Genomic DNA, 19470 nt, shown 5'->3' on the forward strand with positions numbered 1-19470 from the left:
CTGGGTGCCACGAATTTATTTTGTATTCTCTCAACCATAACTCATTACATGGAACTTGCCTGGCATCAATAAGTCACTGTGGCTTTTGTGTGTGTACGCGTGTGTGGGAGCGTGCGTGTGGCTCAATGCCCTGCTGCTAGGCTATTTGGTGATAAAATCTGATATAATAAAATATTAATTACAGCTGAAAGGTTGGGTGAGAAATATGAACTCAATTACAGTCCCACATTGTGAACAAAGGGCACGGTGAAAAAATCCTTTAGTTATAGATGTTTGGGATAATAAAAGAACTAGAACATTAGACTCAAACTGAGTGCTCCCTAAAAGGCCACCTGTTATTAATCTTCACATCAGGCATAGAATTTCAAGTAAATTAGGTCAAGATGAAAGACTTTTCCTGCTGATTTTTTTACTTAACTAATTTAAAGCTTTATCTGAGTATTTTTTCTTTGATGTCACTAAAATTTAGTAATTAGAAATTTGTAACAAGCACAAGGACACAGCAATTGTAATGAAAGTTTAGATATCATATCTAGTATGCAAAATGATCACCTTATATTGTGTCAAGAATTAGCAGTTTATTCTAGAAGTCTTAATTTTAGTCAGATTGCCAGTTTCTCAGAAGTGTAAGCAGATGTGGTTATACCATCTTAGAAATCCTCTTTTTTGGTTTGTTTGTTTTTCAAAAAATACCAGCAGTGGAATATAAGTTATTCTAAGACTTCTTAATACATACATTTTTGTTCATCGGTTTGATTTACCCAAGTGTGAAGTCAGAGGCATTACCAAAGACTTAACAGAATGTGACCAGATTGCAAACAAGCAAAACTGTGATCCAAAGTTAGTCCAAATCAAATAATATGACCTTGAAATCCTATGCTTAGTAGCACATCATAAGAACTAAGAAATCTTATCTATTACTGCAGGCTAAAATGTGCTATTAGATCATAAAATAAGATTCTCATTGTCTGATGAACTGTGTTCTCTATAAACATTGTTTTCTATTTCAACAAATTTTGCTGAAACTATGGCAATGTATTTTGGTACCAAGCCAGAAAACAGACTTCCAATGAATTTACATTTATGACACTCGGAACAATCCAAAGACCATTTCAAAGCTTCTTAATCAGCTTTATGTTCTTTGCTTAATTTCTTTTTAAAAAGAACACAGAAAAATGATAAGTTCATAAGTATAAGATAAAAGTATCTTGGTACAGCAAGCAAAGTGCTTTTATAAGCCAATATTGCACCATTTAACTCCCCAGTTTTCAGGTTGCCAAAGCCAATTTACAGAACAACAGGAAAGCATGGAAAAAGGAGTAAAGTCTTGTCACAGTTTACAATAAATTAAAAAAAGCAAAACTGTCTAAAATAATTTAGTCTAAAAAACAACAAAGTTAGAGGAGATCTGAAGGAAATATTCAAAATGGAAAGCCATGTCATGGCTGACTGTTCCTTTCTTTTCAATCTGTCACAGAGAAAGAAAATGCTGATGCACAATGGTACTCCAGGTACAGATCGATGAGGAAGATACAAAAGAAAATTCCAGGAGTCTGAACACATGCAAACCAATATGCAACAATCTGCAAGATCACACAGCCCATCTTATCAGAATCAGAAGAATCACTTCTGCAAGTGCATGCCTAACTTTCTGATACTCAAAGACAGCTCACTGCTGCTTGAAAATTGCTTATGACTGGAATGCAAAGATTCACTACAACACACCTTCAGCTCCAGCAAAGCTGTTGATGGCACCCAAACCATCAGATTCCACCTGGTTCCATCCCGCTATGTGAGGCAGGGAGCAATGAAGAAACAGACTAAGTGTTTTTCTTACTATAGAATATGACAGAATGCTGTTATCCTTTCTTCACAAATTATGTAGAAAATAGATCTAGCAAGGTCTGAATGACCAGTTTACTTGGATTCTCAAGAAAAGAGGAAGGCCAATTCCCACCTAACAGAGGCAACTGTATTTCTTTAAGTCTAAATGGGATGAATGTGTTATGTCATGTCCACTTAACAGTTCTGAGATTCAATCATCTGTTTTTAAATAAATACTATAATATATTGTTTTCATTCTATAGTCTTCAGGGTAGCTGGATATGATACAATAAAATACTGTACTGGAATTAGAAGACATGGAGTAACACAAAAAAGCAGCAGTCTTCATACGAACCTGTAATATATACATGCCCAAGCAATATCTACTTTCAAAGAAAGCTAGGGCCACTTTCAAACAAGATTTCTTCCTCAAGAGCCATGAAGATCAATAGCTACACAACGTTAAATTAGAAGAACAATGAAAAAATACCTTGAGAAATGATGTGATGTCCTTAAGGAATGGGAACATTCCCTCAGATCTAAATCCATGCATAAATGATAAAGATACACTATTGCTCAGCCTCTTGTATTCAATGCCCAATTTATGCATGTTATATGTGATGCTGCCTCCTAGAGCAGTGGTTTTCATTCTGTTCTCCACAAACTTGTAGAAAATGCAGTTTGCAGAAGGTTAGAAAAACAAACAGCTTAGGGATTTCAACAACAACAACAACAGCAACAACAACAATTAGCTCTGCACTACACTGAAAGATCATCATGGGTTTATAAATTAAAAAAGTAATTTTATTAAGAGAAACTGATTATAAGGATTACAAGTAAGTGATATTCTAGTTCAGTGTTTTCTAGTAAACAACAGATTACTGCAATGCTGTAACTATGCTCTGGAGAGTGTCCATGAGGTGTGGACAGTCTGCAAATGCACCCATGTTCATGGGCATGACTATGGCCAGTTGCACAGTTTTTATTTATAAATGTGAATTAATATGCACATGCAAATTGATCACATTACACAGAAATTAAGAAGTACAATTTAGAGCAGAAGATGTGCTAATGGATTAATAACACTGTTAACACTAAATATATCCTACATCTTCTACAAAGCTGTGCACTGGAAATTCACTACTGAATTGAGCTGGGGAATTAAGAAAATAGATGCATTAAAATGAGCAGTTTATAAGTAGAGGAAGAATGCTTATTTTCTCCCTTTATTCAAGGATGGTTTGCAATCTGCTGGTTTGTGTACAGCACAGGAAGAAAAATATTTGCTGAGGCAGCTGACTGAATACACAAGCCAATTTCAACAGGTTTTTTGATTCAAAGCTAGAAAAGTGTTTAGTGCTCATTAAAGCACTCACAGAGGATATGAAGTTTTATCTATTCAGTGAGAGGATTCAAAGTAGAGCATGGAGAAACTAGCTCAAACAGATCCACTACAGTCATTGAAGATGATGTCTCATATGTCCATTTTTTCCTGGCCAGAGGCTTTGTTTTCATGGGAAAACTGGTGGGAAGCAGCACATGCCTGTGCTTCAGTTGCAACTGCAGAGGCCAGCATTATCACATAAGCACCCAAGGCACAGGAACATTTTCTCCTGCTGGCTCTGCTGTAGGACAGCAAGCCCACAACAAAAATAACCACAACAGAATTCTCGCCTCTCAATGCTATCGTCTCTTTCCACAACTTAAATGCAGTGGGTTCCCGTCCAGCAATTTGGAAACGGAGATTACTGTGTTCATTTTCATTCTTTCTTCCCTACAATAAAGCTCTGCAGGGCACTTCAATCAGCAGTGCAAAATGATGCAGGCAGACACAGAACACAAGTCAGTTTTTGTGGCATTGTCCCCAGTTTTCAGGACTTCTGTGGATAAATACAAGGCTGACCTTCTATTCTATCAGTGAAGGTATAACTCTTCCTCCTCCCTGCACTGGGAATGACTCAGGTAGGATTAGGTGGCACAGAAACCTTGGCAGCATGACATTATACAGCTCTTCCCACAGGAAATCTGGCTGTAGATAAAAGATTCTGCACAGTTCAGGATTAGCACAACTGTTAAATACAGATGAGATTTTGGCCTTGTGCTTCTACTACCCTACGAGGTTAATCTTGAAAACAGCTTCAACTCCAGATGGGAGAATGCAGTTAATTCATCCGTCCTCATCTGATTTCCCCATGGAACTTTCTCCCTAAATTCAACATTTTTATAATGCCTTACACATCTATCCTACCATTCTATGATGCTGTTTTAGGCTGAGGCTTTTACACTTCTGACTAAAGAGCTGCTGCTCTCAGTTGTAGGGCCCAGTAAGTGACTCTAATGTTTCTTTGTGTCATTTAATGTAATCCAGTTGAGCAGATTAGCTTTTACTTAGCAATGCTTTAGAGTCATGATGCTTGTTGTAAATGCCAGTGATTTCCTTTCCTTAAATGAACAGTGTAACAGAAAGTTTACATGTTAATATTCAGCAAAATGAATACTCCTTCAGCATCAAGTGTGGGGAATGACAGTGTTTCACTTGGAGTGCATCTATAGCTTTTCTTCCTCTTTACATGCAGCACTTCTCTTTATCCTTTACTTTCCTTTAACATTACTTAGTGTCAAATAAAAAGCATTTATTTGATTGCTTGCAATGCATGATCAAAATGCTTTAGTACAAATGGTTCAATGGTTCAATCAAAAATTTATACTGAGAGCTATGAATTGCCCCAAATTACTTTCTTCTGGAAACCACAGTCCTCCTACTGTAGATTTAAGTATTAGCAACGGAATTCTTTTTACTGTAGCCATTTAGTTTTTGCTAGTGAATAAAGGGTTTGTACAAAGTTGCTCAAAATGCACAATACTGAAGAAAAATTCCTAAGGTCAATGGCAGTATGGAAATGCACCGTTGTGAAAGAATCTGTAGAAAAGCCAATTAACATGGTACTGATTACTACTGTGTTGCAACCTAGATTAGAAAAATCCCATTGACTTTTTGCTCCTTGTCACTCAGACAACTCTGATCCATGTGAGAATCTTGACAAAAGTTTGTGCTCTTTTGGGGGTTGTCATGTACAGAACACTGAAAAATGTGCTTTTGGTGCCATAGTGCTGTGTGACTTGAACTAGCACCACCTTCCTGACATATACCTGTTTCAATTCACCACTGCCTAGAGTTATATATATGGTCTCTGAACTAAAATTGCTCTCCTTCCCCTCTAAAGTTTATTCCTCTGATACATTTTTAGAAAATAACCATTTCTTCTCTTGGCCTTAACTGGCTAGTTAAAAGACAAGTCAAGCTCTCTTGGTTCCTCCCTACGTGACACAGGTTTTCCATGATCATTTATGCCAAAACACTCCAGTGTTGTAGTGCCAGTACAAGGCACAGGAGCTCACACGAGGTCCTGCCAGTGTCTTGTACAATGATGCTGATAGTTTGTCACCTTTGCTGGAAACCCCACCTGCTGAGTACAGTCTGTTTGCCTATTTCACACCCATGCTGTGTTTTGAAGATTCACAGTCATACTGTGAGCCATCCACACACACTTTCTCCTCCTCTGTTATTTCCAAAAAATGAGCCTCTATCTCACAACATACATCCTTCTTATTAGCTTATAAAAGGCAAACTTTGGATCTAATCCTGAAGACTATTCAGCATTTTCTGTGCAACACTCCAATCCAATGCTGCAGACAGGATTACTGTCGAATGGATCAAAATGTGTTATATTTTAGATCTATAAACAAAACAGGCACTGGTTCACTTCTCAGTTGATATTCAGTATGTCACTATACAGCACAGTGAGCATGTACTTATATCACAGTCTCTGTTTCCGAGCTCTTATGAACCACTTAGAAATACAAATTTAATTCAAATACTTATGAAAGAAAAGGAACTGAATCTTGAGAATCACAAAAAATAGAAAGTACATGGCATAGCTAGAGCACAGAAATACTGATGTTCAACACTGCCTAGGCTTCAGGACTAGCAGGGGCCAAGCAGCCAAGGCTTCCAGTACAACCTGCAAGCCTGACCTGAGTGTTCATTGAGTCAAACAGGTGAACAAAGACCAAAGGTAACACCACATACTTTTCACTTGGGACATCTCCCTTTGGCATCTAGAATTTGAGAGGAAAAATTCTGATGGGATTCAAACCTTCACAAAAACAAAAGAACTGAGGTAACATGAAAAGCTACAGTAATTTCACACAGACAAGGATATGGGAAGTGCACATACATAATACACATTTAGGTCAACTGAGAAGGATCCCAGAGAGAGCAATGGGTTATGCATGCCTGACAATCCCTAACCACAGCTTTACAGGAATTTAGAATGGGACATTCAGCACTATGGCTACAACTAACATACATGTGATGCTGTCAGAAAATTACTTTGAAACGTCTCCACAAAATACATCCCCACATAATCCTGTTCCACAAACACCAGGGGAAACGTAGCTGGCCCACATACCATGCCTTCAATCCTTCCACAGCACACAGCAAAATGAAAACAAATCCCTGGCACACTTCAGTAAGCACAGAGTAGCAGCACCTCTTTCTTATATTTTCAAGGACTGCTCTGGTTGCTCTGCATTTGAACTTGTGTATATTTAAACTGAGTATTCCTTCAAAAATCAGGCAATGCAGTAATTTCCACTGACATTCATAATTCCTTCACTGTGGTCCCTACATTAAACACCTCCTTCTCTCAAGGCAAGCACCCAGAAGGACATTTGAGCCACCTACACACTCAGTAGGAGAAACATGCCTCTGCAACTCCAGAGGGCCACTCTGACAGGAAGGTAGGATTGCACCTCTCACACTGTCTCTATGGGATGATCAATGTTCCTAATCAAGGAACTTCCTGAACTCAGACATAAGTAGATGCTTACATTTAAAGACCTAAAATACACTTTATTTGGGATTTTTACTGTACAGGTCTACATCTGCTTAAGATACAAGTGTCTGAGATCTCTCAGGAGAGAGGTGACATTCATACCAGCTTTTGCACAATAACCTAACAACTCCAGCGGGTTTGCAGAAATCAGAGGCTGGGGTACTGTTTTCAAACTGAGAGGCTTTCACCACACTGCTCCCACACCCCAACCACCTGTATTACTGTGATTACAGCATTACTGTGGTCTCCTGGTGAGGCTGGCCTAGCATGAAAACACAAATACAAGAAAAATCAGAGAGCTAGGAGAGTGCACATGATGAAATCTATCTAATCAAATGGAGACTCTCTTTCTTCTGTCCATTATTTTTGTTTTTATTTAAGTACCATCCAAATTGTAACACATCAAAAGTTCCATAACAAAAGGACATGGACTGCAGGTCTCATGTTTGCCTGAGGGGAGCTTCAGGAACTTTGTACTTCTAGCTAGAGGTTTTTGTTGCTCTATTGGAAACGTATGATACTTGAAAACAAGTTGGTGGCTCAGACTTGCTAACACTGAGCTGCTTAAAATCCATCTAAGCTATTTATGCAACACTGTCCTCCCTGTTAAATTGCTGGAAAGGTGCCCAGCAGGGCTGCAGCACCAGGCAGCTACCACTCTCCCCAAAATCCCCAGACATGATCAGGGCCCATTCCCAAATGGCAATCTTTTAAGGAGTCCTAGTGCCTGGGAGCTCTGCAGTATGAATATGGACTGGTTTCAGCCAGTTGGCCTCAGCAAAAGAGAATGGTACTGGACATACAAATTTCACGGGTAAATATGCACACCTGAAGTCTGAGCTCAAGCACATTAATCTGAGCACTGACTAGCCAGCCCTCTCAAAGGGATCATGCAAAAATGACCCCGTTCTGTTCCTTGAATACTCAGAGATTGAGCTGTTCTTTTTAGTAAGTAGATTTAAGAAAAACATGTTTTATCAATTCTGACTTAAGCTGGCAATCCAGAGCCAGTAAAACAGGTGTGAGTTCCATGAGTTAATGATTCACTGGTTGAATTGTTGATGGACTTCAGCATTCAGGAGGGAGATGAGAAAAAACCCAGTGCTTCAAAGGATCTTAACAAAGAACTGGTAGAGATGAACTGGACTATCACACTGTCAGAATGAGAGGTAAGCAATATGGAGAAGACTATCATAAGGGATTTTGCAAAGACATGGTCTCCACTGCAACCTACTTAAGGATAGCAAGTAGAAAGCATGTGAAAAAAAATATCAGAGCCTCCTAAAAGTGCAGCAAATTTTTAAGTTGTATATTATAACCAAAATCTGTGAGAAAGTGTTAGTGAGTTATGAAACTGAAATTAATCTCTTCATAGATATGGAATAATCTTTTTTTTCTTTTACTCTTGAATTGCTCTAGCTTGCTTTACTTATTATGGATTATTTTCTATTAATTGCTAAATGACAGGCGTCATTACATGCTGAGCTCTCAGTGAGACAAATTAGTACTTGAAGAAATCAAGGATCAATACTCCTTTTTCCCAGGGACTATGTGAGAAGTCACAGTAAAAGGACCATGGAAATTTCTGAACAAGCTAACAGGACATGTGAAGCTGCACCACGCATGTCCAGGCAACAGGTACCATAAATTCTAGTTCAAGTCACAGTAAAAAAATCCAAGGACAAGTTCTACTGCATAAGAAAAAAGGATTACAGCATCTTTATGGCATAAGCAATTACTGCACTGTTCCCTCAATGAAACAGAAATTGACCCTTCTGCTGTAAATAATTATACTTGTTGCTATAAAGAAGTGACAATTATGGGCATTAATAAAACCCAATCCCTTCTCTACCACAGACATCCTCAAACAACTTTACTGGCTGCCTTACAGGTTGTAAAACTATGATTTGGAAAGAGCTGACCCTACAGCACACAATTCAGGCCTTTATGTTTACAGACCCTTAAGCAATAGAAAGGCTGCTTGTAGCAAGCAAATTAAAGAGTTCCTTCATTTTCTTTAGATCCTGTAGTCTCAAGTAATTTGAAAGGCTGTCTTGTGAACATGGCATTCCAGAATATTAGTGAATTAGTAATGCTACTTAAACACATATAGCTACATTATTTCAACATGCCCATTTCTTTATCATAAATACACCTAATATCCAGACTGTTTTATCTGTGAGCTCTTGAAAGGGCAGAGTTCACGTTTCATTTTATTGAGAAGCTTTCCAAATTCTGCTGATTAATGTACAGTTCTGATACTTCTCAGCTGTGTCTACATGGGATTTTCTTTTTTTCTTGTTACTGTGCTACCACATAATGCTACTGGGAATAGAAGGAAATTATAAAAACATGCTAGCATTACATAATGTGCAAGGCAGGAATTGTGAGAGGACATAGCTAACAATGCAGATATTGCAATGTCTTTATTGGCATGTGCTGTTGCCATGCTTTTTGCCTGCACAGAACACTAACATCTCTTATTGTGCCAATCAGCATTCTCCCATTTCAAAACTCATTTGATCACATACCCTGCATTTATAATTATACTCATGATGTCTGCCTTCATAATTCATGCACAGTAACTAATGCTGCACTCTTACTATGCAACATAGAAACTCAGGAACTTTGAGAAGTGGATTTGAGTCCCAGGCCTGTGGCTACAACATATTCACAAGAGCAATGCAAGTGTCTCATGGACTTTTCACAGTAATGGAAAATATCCTGAAACTTTGGTATTCAGAGTGTTTGAAACATTGCTGCTTTCTGAGTTTCAATGATATCTGCATGTGTTTCCAAACAGCCTGTCTAATTTCCTAGGATTTGGGGTTTTTTATTTCTTGATTGCCAGTGAAACAATCAAATCTGCTGATCTCCTGACTGAGTGACTTCTGTAAAGCTACTACCTTTCAAGAATAAAGGTAGGCAGTGGCTTTTCTGGAAGGCTCTCGGAGAATCCTGAAAAAGCTCTCTCAGGATTCAAATGACCCCATTTCTTCATATGGAAGTGGATGGACAGTGCTGCATGACCTAAGTTAAGTGGCACAAGAGTGCCAATGCCTGCTGCCAGCCTACAAGGAAGGGAGTGGACACAATGACAGAGCAGAGACTTCATGGAATGCTGATCCTCACAGAACCAGTCATGCTGAAGGAAAGAGATGAGGCCCTAAGACAAATCCTCCTACCCTGTAATGTGTGTAGCAGGCATGGGAAGGCAACTGTGACCTCTGCTACACGTGTAGCACAAGGCGCTTCCGTGGGGAAGTGCTGCTTTACCTACGAGCCTTTGTGTATAAGGTGACCCCCTCAGATTAAATCACTCCATCCTTCTACTGTCAGTGGGTAGGAGCTGGGTGTCCTCTGTCATTCATTTAAAAATTATTACACTCTGAGTGCTGTTGAACTGGCTAAGCCACATACAGAATTAGGTACTCCTTGAACTTGGGTTGACAAAGGTTTCTTTACACAATTTCAATTTCCTGTGAACCATGCTGTTCCTATGCCAGGGACCATGTGCAGATCACCTTCATTCCAGCTGTGACGATGAACCAAGTATTTACATGATGCCTTTAAAGGTCTGGAAAAAAAATGAGAAATGTACATTTTTGTGAAATTTAGGCAATCTCATGTGTCCCTCTGTAGGGGTAGTAGGAAGGAGTGTTTATCGCTTTAGATAACATGTAGTTTGAAATTTCTACGGTAGTTTCCAGTTGTACTGAAAAATACTTATTACCTTATTATGGCCTTTTGAAGTGTAATAAATGCTACTTCTTCAAGGTAGAGAGATTAAAAGTATTTTTCAAAATTAAGCACTTCAAGTAGAGATGTTTGCTTTATTTTCCCAGTAGAGTTCTTATTTATGCACTTGGAAGAAGCTGGGCACACAGGTGATAAAGGGCATGCATGGAGAGTACACAGATGGCATTCACTCTAGAACGCTTAGCTTTCAACTCACATAATTCAAAGTTTATTTGCTTCCTTCTGCACGTTTTCTTTAAGATACTTTTAAATTATACTACCTGACAATTGCTGCAATTCTCTCCCTCTCATCCTGTCTGGGCTTTGCAGCCCCAGATGCTGCTGGACTGACCCCACATACTCAGAGCACACAGAGCAGGAAGTACTTTGGCATCCCAAATGCCAAGTATTGCATCCACAGGCATCTGCTAGATGACACATTTAATTTCAGATTGGAATAGAAAAGTACCAAATGTCTGTGGTCTCCGTAAGAGTAGAAAGGTTGGCTGAATGGGCCATTAACTGGCTGAAGAATTTAATGGGGCAAATCCAGCTGAGCCAAACTCTGTAATAATGTAGTATGAAAAACAGATCATGAGGCAAAGTAGGGCCTGGATGGTCTTGCCTTTTTTATCTATTTTGCTCTTTCCCGAGTCTGCTCCTTATAAAGACTTGCTATCACCAGGTAGTTCCAGTGTTATCTGAGCCAAAATCTTTGGGATGTTTACTATTGAAGCTTTTTGAGGATGTGGCACAGAATAGGAGGAAGAGGGTGGTATGGAGACAACATTTTGCTGCTTATGTAAACAGATAAAAGGAGTGGAAACACTTGACCTTTATCATGGCAAGACTGAATAGAAATAGGTGCAACAAAGAAAACTTCATTCTCCTGCTGAAGCTAAATCCTTGCAAGACAACTTTTTTCACAGGAGGTCACAAGAACCTTCCATAATGCAATGTGACAAACAATCTGAAGTTCTTTCTAACACAGATGAATGTATAAATTGCACTAAATGCACACAGTAACTGAGCATTACAGTTATTATTCCTGTGTATGAGCCAGATATTTGCAATAAATTAGCATTCCTCGGTTGAGTATATGGCATTGACCAATTTATACATTTGCAGAAAATTTGACCCCAGAGTCTTCTAAACTTTAGGCTAACTTGCCCTGGAGAAGTAAAATATACAAATGGTATGGCCTTGGAAGAGTGAGCCCCCCCCTCAACAGATGTTGAAGACCCCTCACAGAAAATATATTTGCATTTCTATGCTTTTTATGCAAATTCTTCAAAACTTTATGGACTCCTAAATTCAAATATCTGAAAAAAGAGAGTATCTGCAATAAGACGTATATTACACAATTTCCACAAAGGGATCATCTTAAATTAAACATTTTTTGTTTCATTTAAGCCTTGCAAATTACAATCATTCCAAAAGTCAAAATACCTTAGCCAGCTGTTAAAGAAGTACATGCATTCATCATTACTGAACGCATTACTGCTTTAAACATATATAATTCCAAAATAATCTCCTTGAAACAAAGACAGCAACAATCATAAAACATGCTGGACCTGAAACTGGAGACAAAGCGAGCAGTATTTGCTATATTAAAAATCTGACAAAATACATTTCAATCATGTCCAGTCCTATTCTAAAACAACCTGCAATGCAATTTGGCCTTCATGATTATTGTGTACTTAATCATTATAAACAGAGCTTTCTGAGCATTTCTATAAAGTCTGTTTTTGTGAATCAACACGTAAGCAATCAGCATTGCACCTTCTCTCCTTTGATGTTGTGCTGGTTGTGTGCAGCTTCTAAGTGACATAAAATATCAGGATTTTTCTTATTTAAGAAAGACAAAAAAAATTTAACCACAGAAAAAAAGCTGGACTTCAGAATGACCTCAGGTATCAGCTTTGTTGACATGAATGGCAGAAATTTGTGCTCTCCTTTTCCATCTCAGGAATTGAAGAATTTTATGTGTCACGGTTGATGTGTTGATCAATAAAGTTACAACAGTCTTTTACACTGAAAGTTTACAGCAGTTTCAGATATCTGCATTAACCAAGCTGGTAGCTGTAGCAGAATCAATACACAAGGCATCTTGCCTAGTGGTGTGGATAAATGAAGTATGACTAAACTTTCAACACCCAATGAATACAGATTAAGATGATAAAATCCATATGCAGAATGTGTCTTGCAAGCAGTGCGCTTGGGAGTGGAATGTACTATAAAATGTTAGAAGTATTAAGAAATTCTAACTTTCATTTTCACTCTGCTTCACTCAGCATTTACACACTAAGTCTGCAGTCAGCCTTCATTTTATTTTAAGACCTGTTGCAAAGGACCTCAGTAAATTTGCTGCTGTGTGTTCATCTGTCAGTTCTATAGCTTCATGTCACTTTAATCCTCTCCTCCTATTTCCCTAACCACTCATCCACATATTTAGCACACTTTCATCTCCTAATGAGCTCCTTTCTATTGTCAGTGAAGTTTCTGTTATGTCACTGCTACTATAGGAGCCAATCATCTTTCGTTCATGATGTAGATAAAAAGAACGAAACAATTTTTTTATTAATAGCCTAGTATGTTCATGTTTAAACAATGACTCCCAACTCGTATCATTTTCATCCACACGCTTGAATTCAGAAGGACTACACTTGAGTTTTGTGAGACAAAGTCGGACAAATATCAAATAATTCTGTTTCTAATCTAACCTGCTAAATCAGTTGCATTAACCATGCTCTAATATTTGCTGCTTTTTCTCTCAGGTGGTTCAGACTTCTCTACACTTCATTTTTAAAAAGGTGTCTGAATGAAAAACTAGATAGCATTTCCAAAATGCAGACCTATGTACATATAATACATATAACTAATAGTAAAAATTCCTAATTATGTGAATTGTATAAATATTATGAAGAAACCCAAAGACCATCTGTTTTCATTCACGCATATACGAGCATACCAGATCTGTATTTCCCAGATGAACAGAAATTATCAAAAACTTCAGCATCAGGATGAAAATACATGATAGTCACTCAGTATAGATGGAAACACTTCCTACAGTAATGAAAGAATTAAGGAAGATACCCAATTAGCCAAAAGGAAAAACATTCTATAGTTGTGAAAAATCTCTTTCTCATCTTTTTTTTTGTTTATTCAGAGTATTGAGCTCATTACTGGTTCTCATTTAAAATAATCTAACAATTTCTCTGTCTTCCTCACTGAAAATCAGGCATCCTTTATTCTAATCATAAAGAACTTACACAGTACTGTGTATCCGGCAGGGAGATAAACCTCTGAAAATTGGAAATTCATTAATGGATACTATAAAACACTGAAGAATCCAAGATACTGGTTTTAAAAGTTGCTTGTTTAAATTATTTCTTCTATCATGGTCAAATAATGTAAATACTTTATGAATGTTACAGTACATACTGGTACACACTTTAAATTGGCTAACTTACTAAGAGTTCACTACCTTAAATCTGTGAAGTAAACAAAAAGACTGAATATTAAAGACAGTAGCTCAGCATAAAAAATGTGATATGCCCTTGAACTTATAACACTGCAGTAAGCAATTACCTTAAAGAATCCACCCACACAACAGAACTATGGCTTTGTTCCTTATCTTCAAAGAACAAGCCACTTGCATCTGGATCAAATCCTTTAAACAATACATGAACACTCAACATCAAAGCACTTTCATTTTCTTCAGTTATTTAATTTAATTAGAGCTAATACAGACATGAATTTAGACACTGATTGCTGTGTAGAAAATCCTCAGAAAATATGTTCAAGAAATCAATCAATTTGGCTTTTAATTTCATAAAGAATTTCTCCCCCAGTACCTGACAGGAGCGCCTCTGCTCTGTGCAGGTTTCAGCAAGACTGTCACAGTGCTGTCAGTTTGATTCAAAGGTGTTTCAAGTTCATACGGTGGCATAGAGGGTGCTAGAATAAGAAAAGAAAAGAGGCAAATAAAATCATTATTCCTGTATTTCCTCTTTCAAGAGCTTTATCTTTATTTGAATATGCAATTTTAAAGGCTTCTTCAAATACTAAGACTATACTTATACAAGTCTAAGATGCTTTCTGTTACAATGCAAGTGTGAGACAACTGTTAAATAGCTTCAGGAAAATAAACCCCAACAAATCCCAAATAAAGAAATACCAGCTCACTCCCAGTTTCAAGACAGGAAACAGATACTAGTGGGAGTAAGTTTGCAGAAACTATTGAGAATCCATGACTTGGAAATGAAAAGTTATCTTAAGAACAGCATCTGCAAATGTGCATGCTGAAGTGACTATTGCTTTTGAAACTGAGCCCAGCTTTCTCAGTATGACAGCTGTATCAGGATGTACTCTCATAATTTGTTTTTCCTGGAATTTTAAGTGGTGCTATAACTGTCTTGGGTCTATTGTCCACCAAGACAAAAGTTTATCTTAGTCTGAAGCCCCACTCAGCACTTTTGCAAACTGCCTTCATCAATGATTTACAGTTGTGATTAAAACAAATGATGCCTCAGTTACTGCCTTTTACTGTTGCTTCTTTCTCCACTGCTATCATCTACTCACATTTGTATCATTACATTGGAGGGAAGGCTACTCAGTTAATTGGTTATTTGACAGGCTGCCATATCTTTATTGTTCACTTGTTAATGGTGATGCACCATTAACAGATCTAAAGGCTAGAGAAGCAAAAAGTGGTGATTCCAATGGTCTCTTATTATTTTCCAGTGTATTTTCCAATTATTTTCATTTTTCCAGTACTATCTGCATCTACTTGAAAGGTAAATGAATTTCTCTCTCTTTATCCACAGGGCTCTACATATCCAAGTAAAGACTGTGTTAAGAATTGCTCTGTACTCCACAATTCCTCAGACTGCTGTGAAAACATTAAAATCTTCATTGCTTTGCATTCCTATTCACCTGTTTTGAAATGTTTCACAAATAAAAAAAATTAATCTTCAAAAACCTCCTTGTATGCTGAGAAGGTTTTATTCTGTTTACAATCCTTGATATAAGGCACAAACATTAAGACTAATCATTTTAAGTAATTTGGGTACCACTTAAGTCACACTATCAAACACTACTTTGAAGGTTCAGGCACACTCTGCAATTTTGAATATGCAGAACTTGTTCATATAATGTCCCATTCCCAACCTGACCATCCTGAAAACAAGAATTGAAAGGAACTGTATCCCCAAAAGCTGTATAATCTCTGAACATTTTTTGACTACTTTGTGTCCTTGTTCTATGCCCACATCCTAGTAAGTCTTTCGATTTTCCTAATTTATGAGTCCTAAGTCCCTACTTGCTCTCTTTACTAATTTTAGTGTCCCTATAAAGAACAAGACTGTCTTCCTGTCCCAGAATGAGTTGTGGCTCTCCCAGTCATAACCTTTTAGTCCTGGCTACTTTTTCTCTTCTCCATTTTTCCCTGTCTACTTTAGGACTCCTCTTCCTCCACACTGCCTACATGTAAAGAAGGAACTCATTAATAAACAGAGAAAACAGGAAATATTCAAATATTCATGTAACAGTAAAATAACTGTAAAAACACAGTAACTATTTCAGAAGTTCTGTTTCACATCTGTCCAAAATGGAGATCACTGGCCACATTAAAGAGCCTCAAAGCTTTCCAGTGAGACAATGAGATCACAGCCAATAGCACTGCAAAGAGGGTTCCAAATTCAACAGCTATAATGCTAGTCAGGACTTTTAAGTTTTATTAAAAAATACACACATTTTGTTTCTATTTTAAATTCAGAGATTGGTTTTAATTACTTATCAGCAAGACATAAACACTTCCTGTTAGTACAGGAACTGAGGAAGCAATGAGAGAGTGGGGTGCAGACAAGACAGTTTGCAGAACCTCACCACATCGAGATTTGGAGGTTTGCCTCACCCTCAAGCACTCCTGCAATGCCTGCTCCCACTAGTGAATTTCTTTTGATGACATACAATTTTAGAAAACAACGATTTAAGATCTAGTACTCTTCCCAAATGTCCAGATTCTCATCCATACTCAGTAGTCTCCATTCCTCATTCTAATAAGGGATGTTCTCATCATCCAAACTCATAAAAAACTCATTTCTGCTGTGTCAGAAATTGATTCTTGACAGAGAAAATTTCTGCTTGGTATAGGAAAGGGGATGGAAAACAAACTCCATCTTTACTGCTCAGTGTTGCTTTCATGTTCCATACAGAGTTAATGTGTGTAACTTGAAAATTAACAACACTTTTGTTTCTCTACAAACAGTTGCATTGGCAATAACTTCCACCTAGAATTAACTGTCCTCTCCTATACTAAGATAGGAGAAATCATTCTATTTCTGATTAAAACTTGTCAGTTTTTCCATTCCAGTGAGGACAGAAAATGAGGGATGAAGGAGAAGTACACAGAATGAGAGTAAAAGAAGATTTTGTACCCAAATGCTTTCTGGAAAGCCCAGTTGACCACAAATAGGTAGGGCAATTTTTTATAAATATTATCAAGGGGCCAGTTTATTATTGAACTGCCAGTTTAATTCTGAAGCAGACCGTAGAGAAGTGAAGAATAAAGGGATTTCAACCGTAACTTTGCAAAACATTTTGTCATGAATTACATAAGCATTTTGGAGGATGCAATAATATTCCATGTCCTCAATGAAGTGTTCCTCTGCCTCAAGGGAGGGCTTGAAATATTGGTCAAGGATCTGCAGAAGTGACAGAGTCATGCTGCTGTTATCTGAAAACCACCAGTCCTGATGTTCTTGTCTAATATGGTTTCGTATCCACTTCAGTCCCCATGCCTGTTAGAACACAGGCAGCCTGGCAGCTAACTACAGTTCCTAAGTGAGCTCTGGATGTACAGCATCTCTGCCCTACTCTCGACTGTTCATGGCTCATTAAGGAGATTTTCCAGCACTGTTACTCTTCTAATTTAGAATCATGTCAAGGCTGACTAAGCTCTGAATGAAACCCTCATCTTCAGGCCCAAAAAAACCCTATGCTAAATGTTGCAACTGCAGCTGGCACTGGCTGCAAACACATAATTCACAGGGGTTTCTTGAGTGATATGTTACAGTTGAGGACAGGAATTTCAAAACAGTAGCTAATATTTAAGCACTTGGAAATTCTTCAGGCATGGTAATACATGTCACTTTGACATCTTCAGGGATGAACGTGTTCTTCCCTTTTTCAATTTGCTGCTTGTTAAATTCTAAAGAACTAAACAACAAAAGAATCACCCAACTCATTATCATAAGGAAATAATATTCTTTGATCAAGTACCTGATATTTTAGTTGTGAACTGATTTGTAATTGGAGGTCCAAAGCCTTTAGCTGTGCTGGCTCTGATGGTGAAAGAGTAGGTAGTGCCAGGATACAGTCCAAAAAACAGGTAGTGCGTTTCGTTTCCTAGCTTTGAGACTCGTCCACTTTGATTGGATAAATCTATTTCTGGGTCAAAGGAACTGACTGCCTTGTAGGTGATCTGCAAAAGAATAAGAAAGTTATAAACTGCCTTGAGCAGATGGACAGAGATTGCATCTTTATCCAGTAAACCCTTCTGATGTATGCGCTGTCAGACATTTTATGATAAGCTATCTTACTCTCTTAGACTCTTCAAATCCCGAATCCCAGGAAGGGGTACAGGAACTGAGCTGTAACTTGTATGAGTTATTACTTTTAGAGATACAGAGACTTAGAGGCAGCTAGATTACAACTCCAAAGGATGGGTTCAGGCTTACGTTAATTCCTTCAAGATGCTGCCTTGAACAGTGTCACATTTTGAATTCATCTTAATGTTGGTTTTGATCAGCACCAGTAACAAAAGCAATACAAACAGGTAAAAACTGAGAAGTGACCAAGAGGGAGTGCAGCCCCCCTTTCCCATGTGACTTTATAGTAAAGTTATAATAACGCTTTGCCCTGAATGAGGTTATCTGTAAAAGATGATAAGGGCAGCTTAAGGCAAATTTTTCAGAAATTGGGTAAAGCTTCTATTTCAGTCTGAAGCTTAGCTATTACAATTGCTAATTTGGATTTTTTCAGGTTATTATATTGTACCTAGGTCAGATACTCATTTGGAGGGAAAAAAAGATAAGTGTTAAGTAATATATGCAATGTATACTGTATCCTCAGTTCCTTCTTTGATTCAAACAGTATTTTTAGTTTTCATTAGAAATGTTAATGTAAGTTCACAGTAAAACTTGATCCAGACTTCTTCTATTAATTACTGATTTCTGTGCACTGTAATGAGAATTTAAAAATATGAAAACCATTTAAAAATATGAAAGCTATTAAAAAAATAGAAAAGTAAAAATTATTCACCCCTCCTTTTTGCTTTTAAAGTTTCATTTTCCTGCGAGTAATTCCAAAACCCTTATTATATAAAAGTGATAATTAACATTCTTTTTGCTAAACTTATTCAATATAATTTTAATTAAGAGGACCCATAATACAGTACATAGACACATCCAAGTGTCAATGTTACACACCTTAAACACTTGAGATTTCCTAAAACCTCTGACCTAATGAAAATTGATTTTTATATGAGCCATCTAATGTAACATCAATGAAGTGCTGAAAATTAGTAATAAAAACTTTCACAGTATTCAGATAAACCCCGATCTTATTACAGTAGATACAGGCATATCCTCTACAATTCTTCAACCATAAACTGAACTCAAAGTACCTTAATAAGCACCCAACTAACCTTTGTAATTCTATCAGATGACAGAAGATTAAACCACCGTCTGAACTTTTATCAGTAAAGAAATTAAGGTTAACATATTGCCCACATGAATTTCCCTATCTCAATACAGCTGATGGAGTTATGCGTGTGTGCACACTTCAGGATGAACTGCCTGCATACAGTGGGTGTACTCTTCAGCAGAGGAATCAGGCATGCAGGCATGCTCCAAAGTAGAAAGCAGATCCACCATTGTGTGTTTCTATGCACATAAATCTAGCAACAGTAACGACATTAACGCTTAATTAAAACATTCTGATCCCT

The 19470-nt window shown here is 37.5% G+C and overlaps 1 protein-coding gene across 6 annotated transcripts in view; it reads right to left on the reverse strand.

Annotated features, from left to right (window-relative positions):
• The window catches only part of PTPRM (protein tyrosine phosphatase receptor type M), a 442321-nt gene that overhangs the window by 190466 nt on the left and 232385 nt on the right, over nt 1–19470 (reverse strand). For all 6 annotated transcript variants that reach the window (XM_059467174.1, XM_059467165.1, XM_059467156.1 and 3 more), the window contains exons 10-11: nt 17745–17946; nt 14318–14420 (exon numbers count right to left, since the gene is read on the reverse strand). In XM_059467174.1, the coding sequence (XP_059323157.1) occupies nt 14318–14420; nt 17745–17946 (305 nt within the window). The remainder of the gene's footprint in view (nt 1–14317; nt 14421–17744; nt 17947–19470) is intronic.

The sequence above is a fragment of the Ammospiza nelsoni genome, chromosome 1 (assembly GCF_027579445.1).
Source record: "Ammospiza nelsoni isolate bAmmNel1 chromosome 1, bAmmNel1.pri, whole genome shotgun sequence".
NCBI classification, from domain to species: domain Eukaryota; kingdom Metazoa; phylum Chordata; class Aves; order Passeriformes; family Passerellidae; genus Ammospiza; species Ammospiza nelsoni.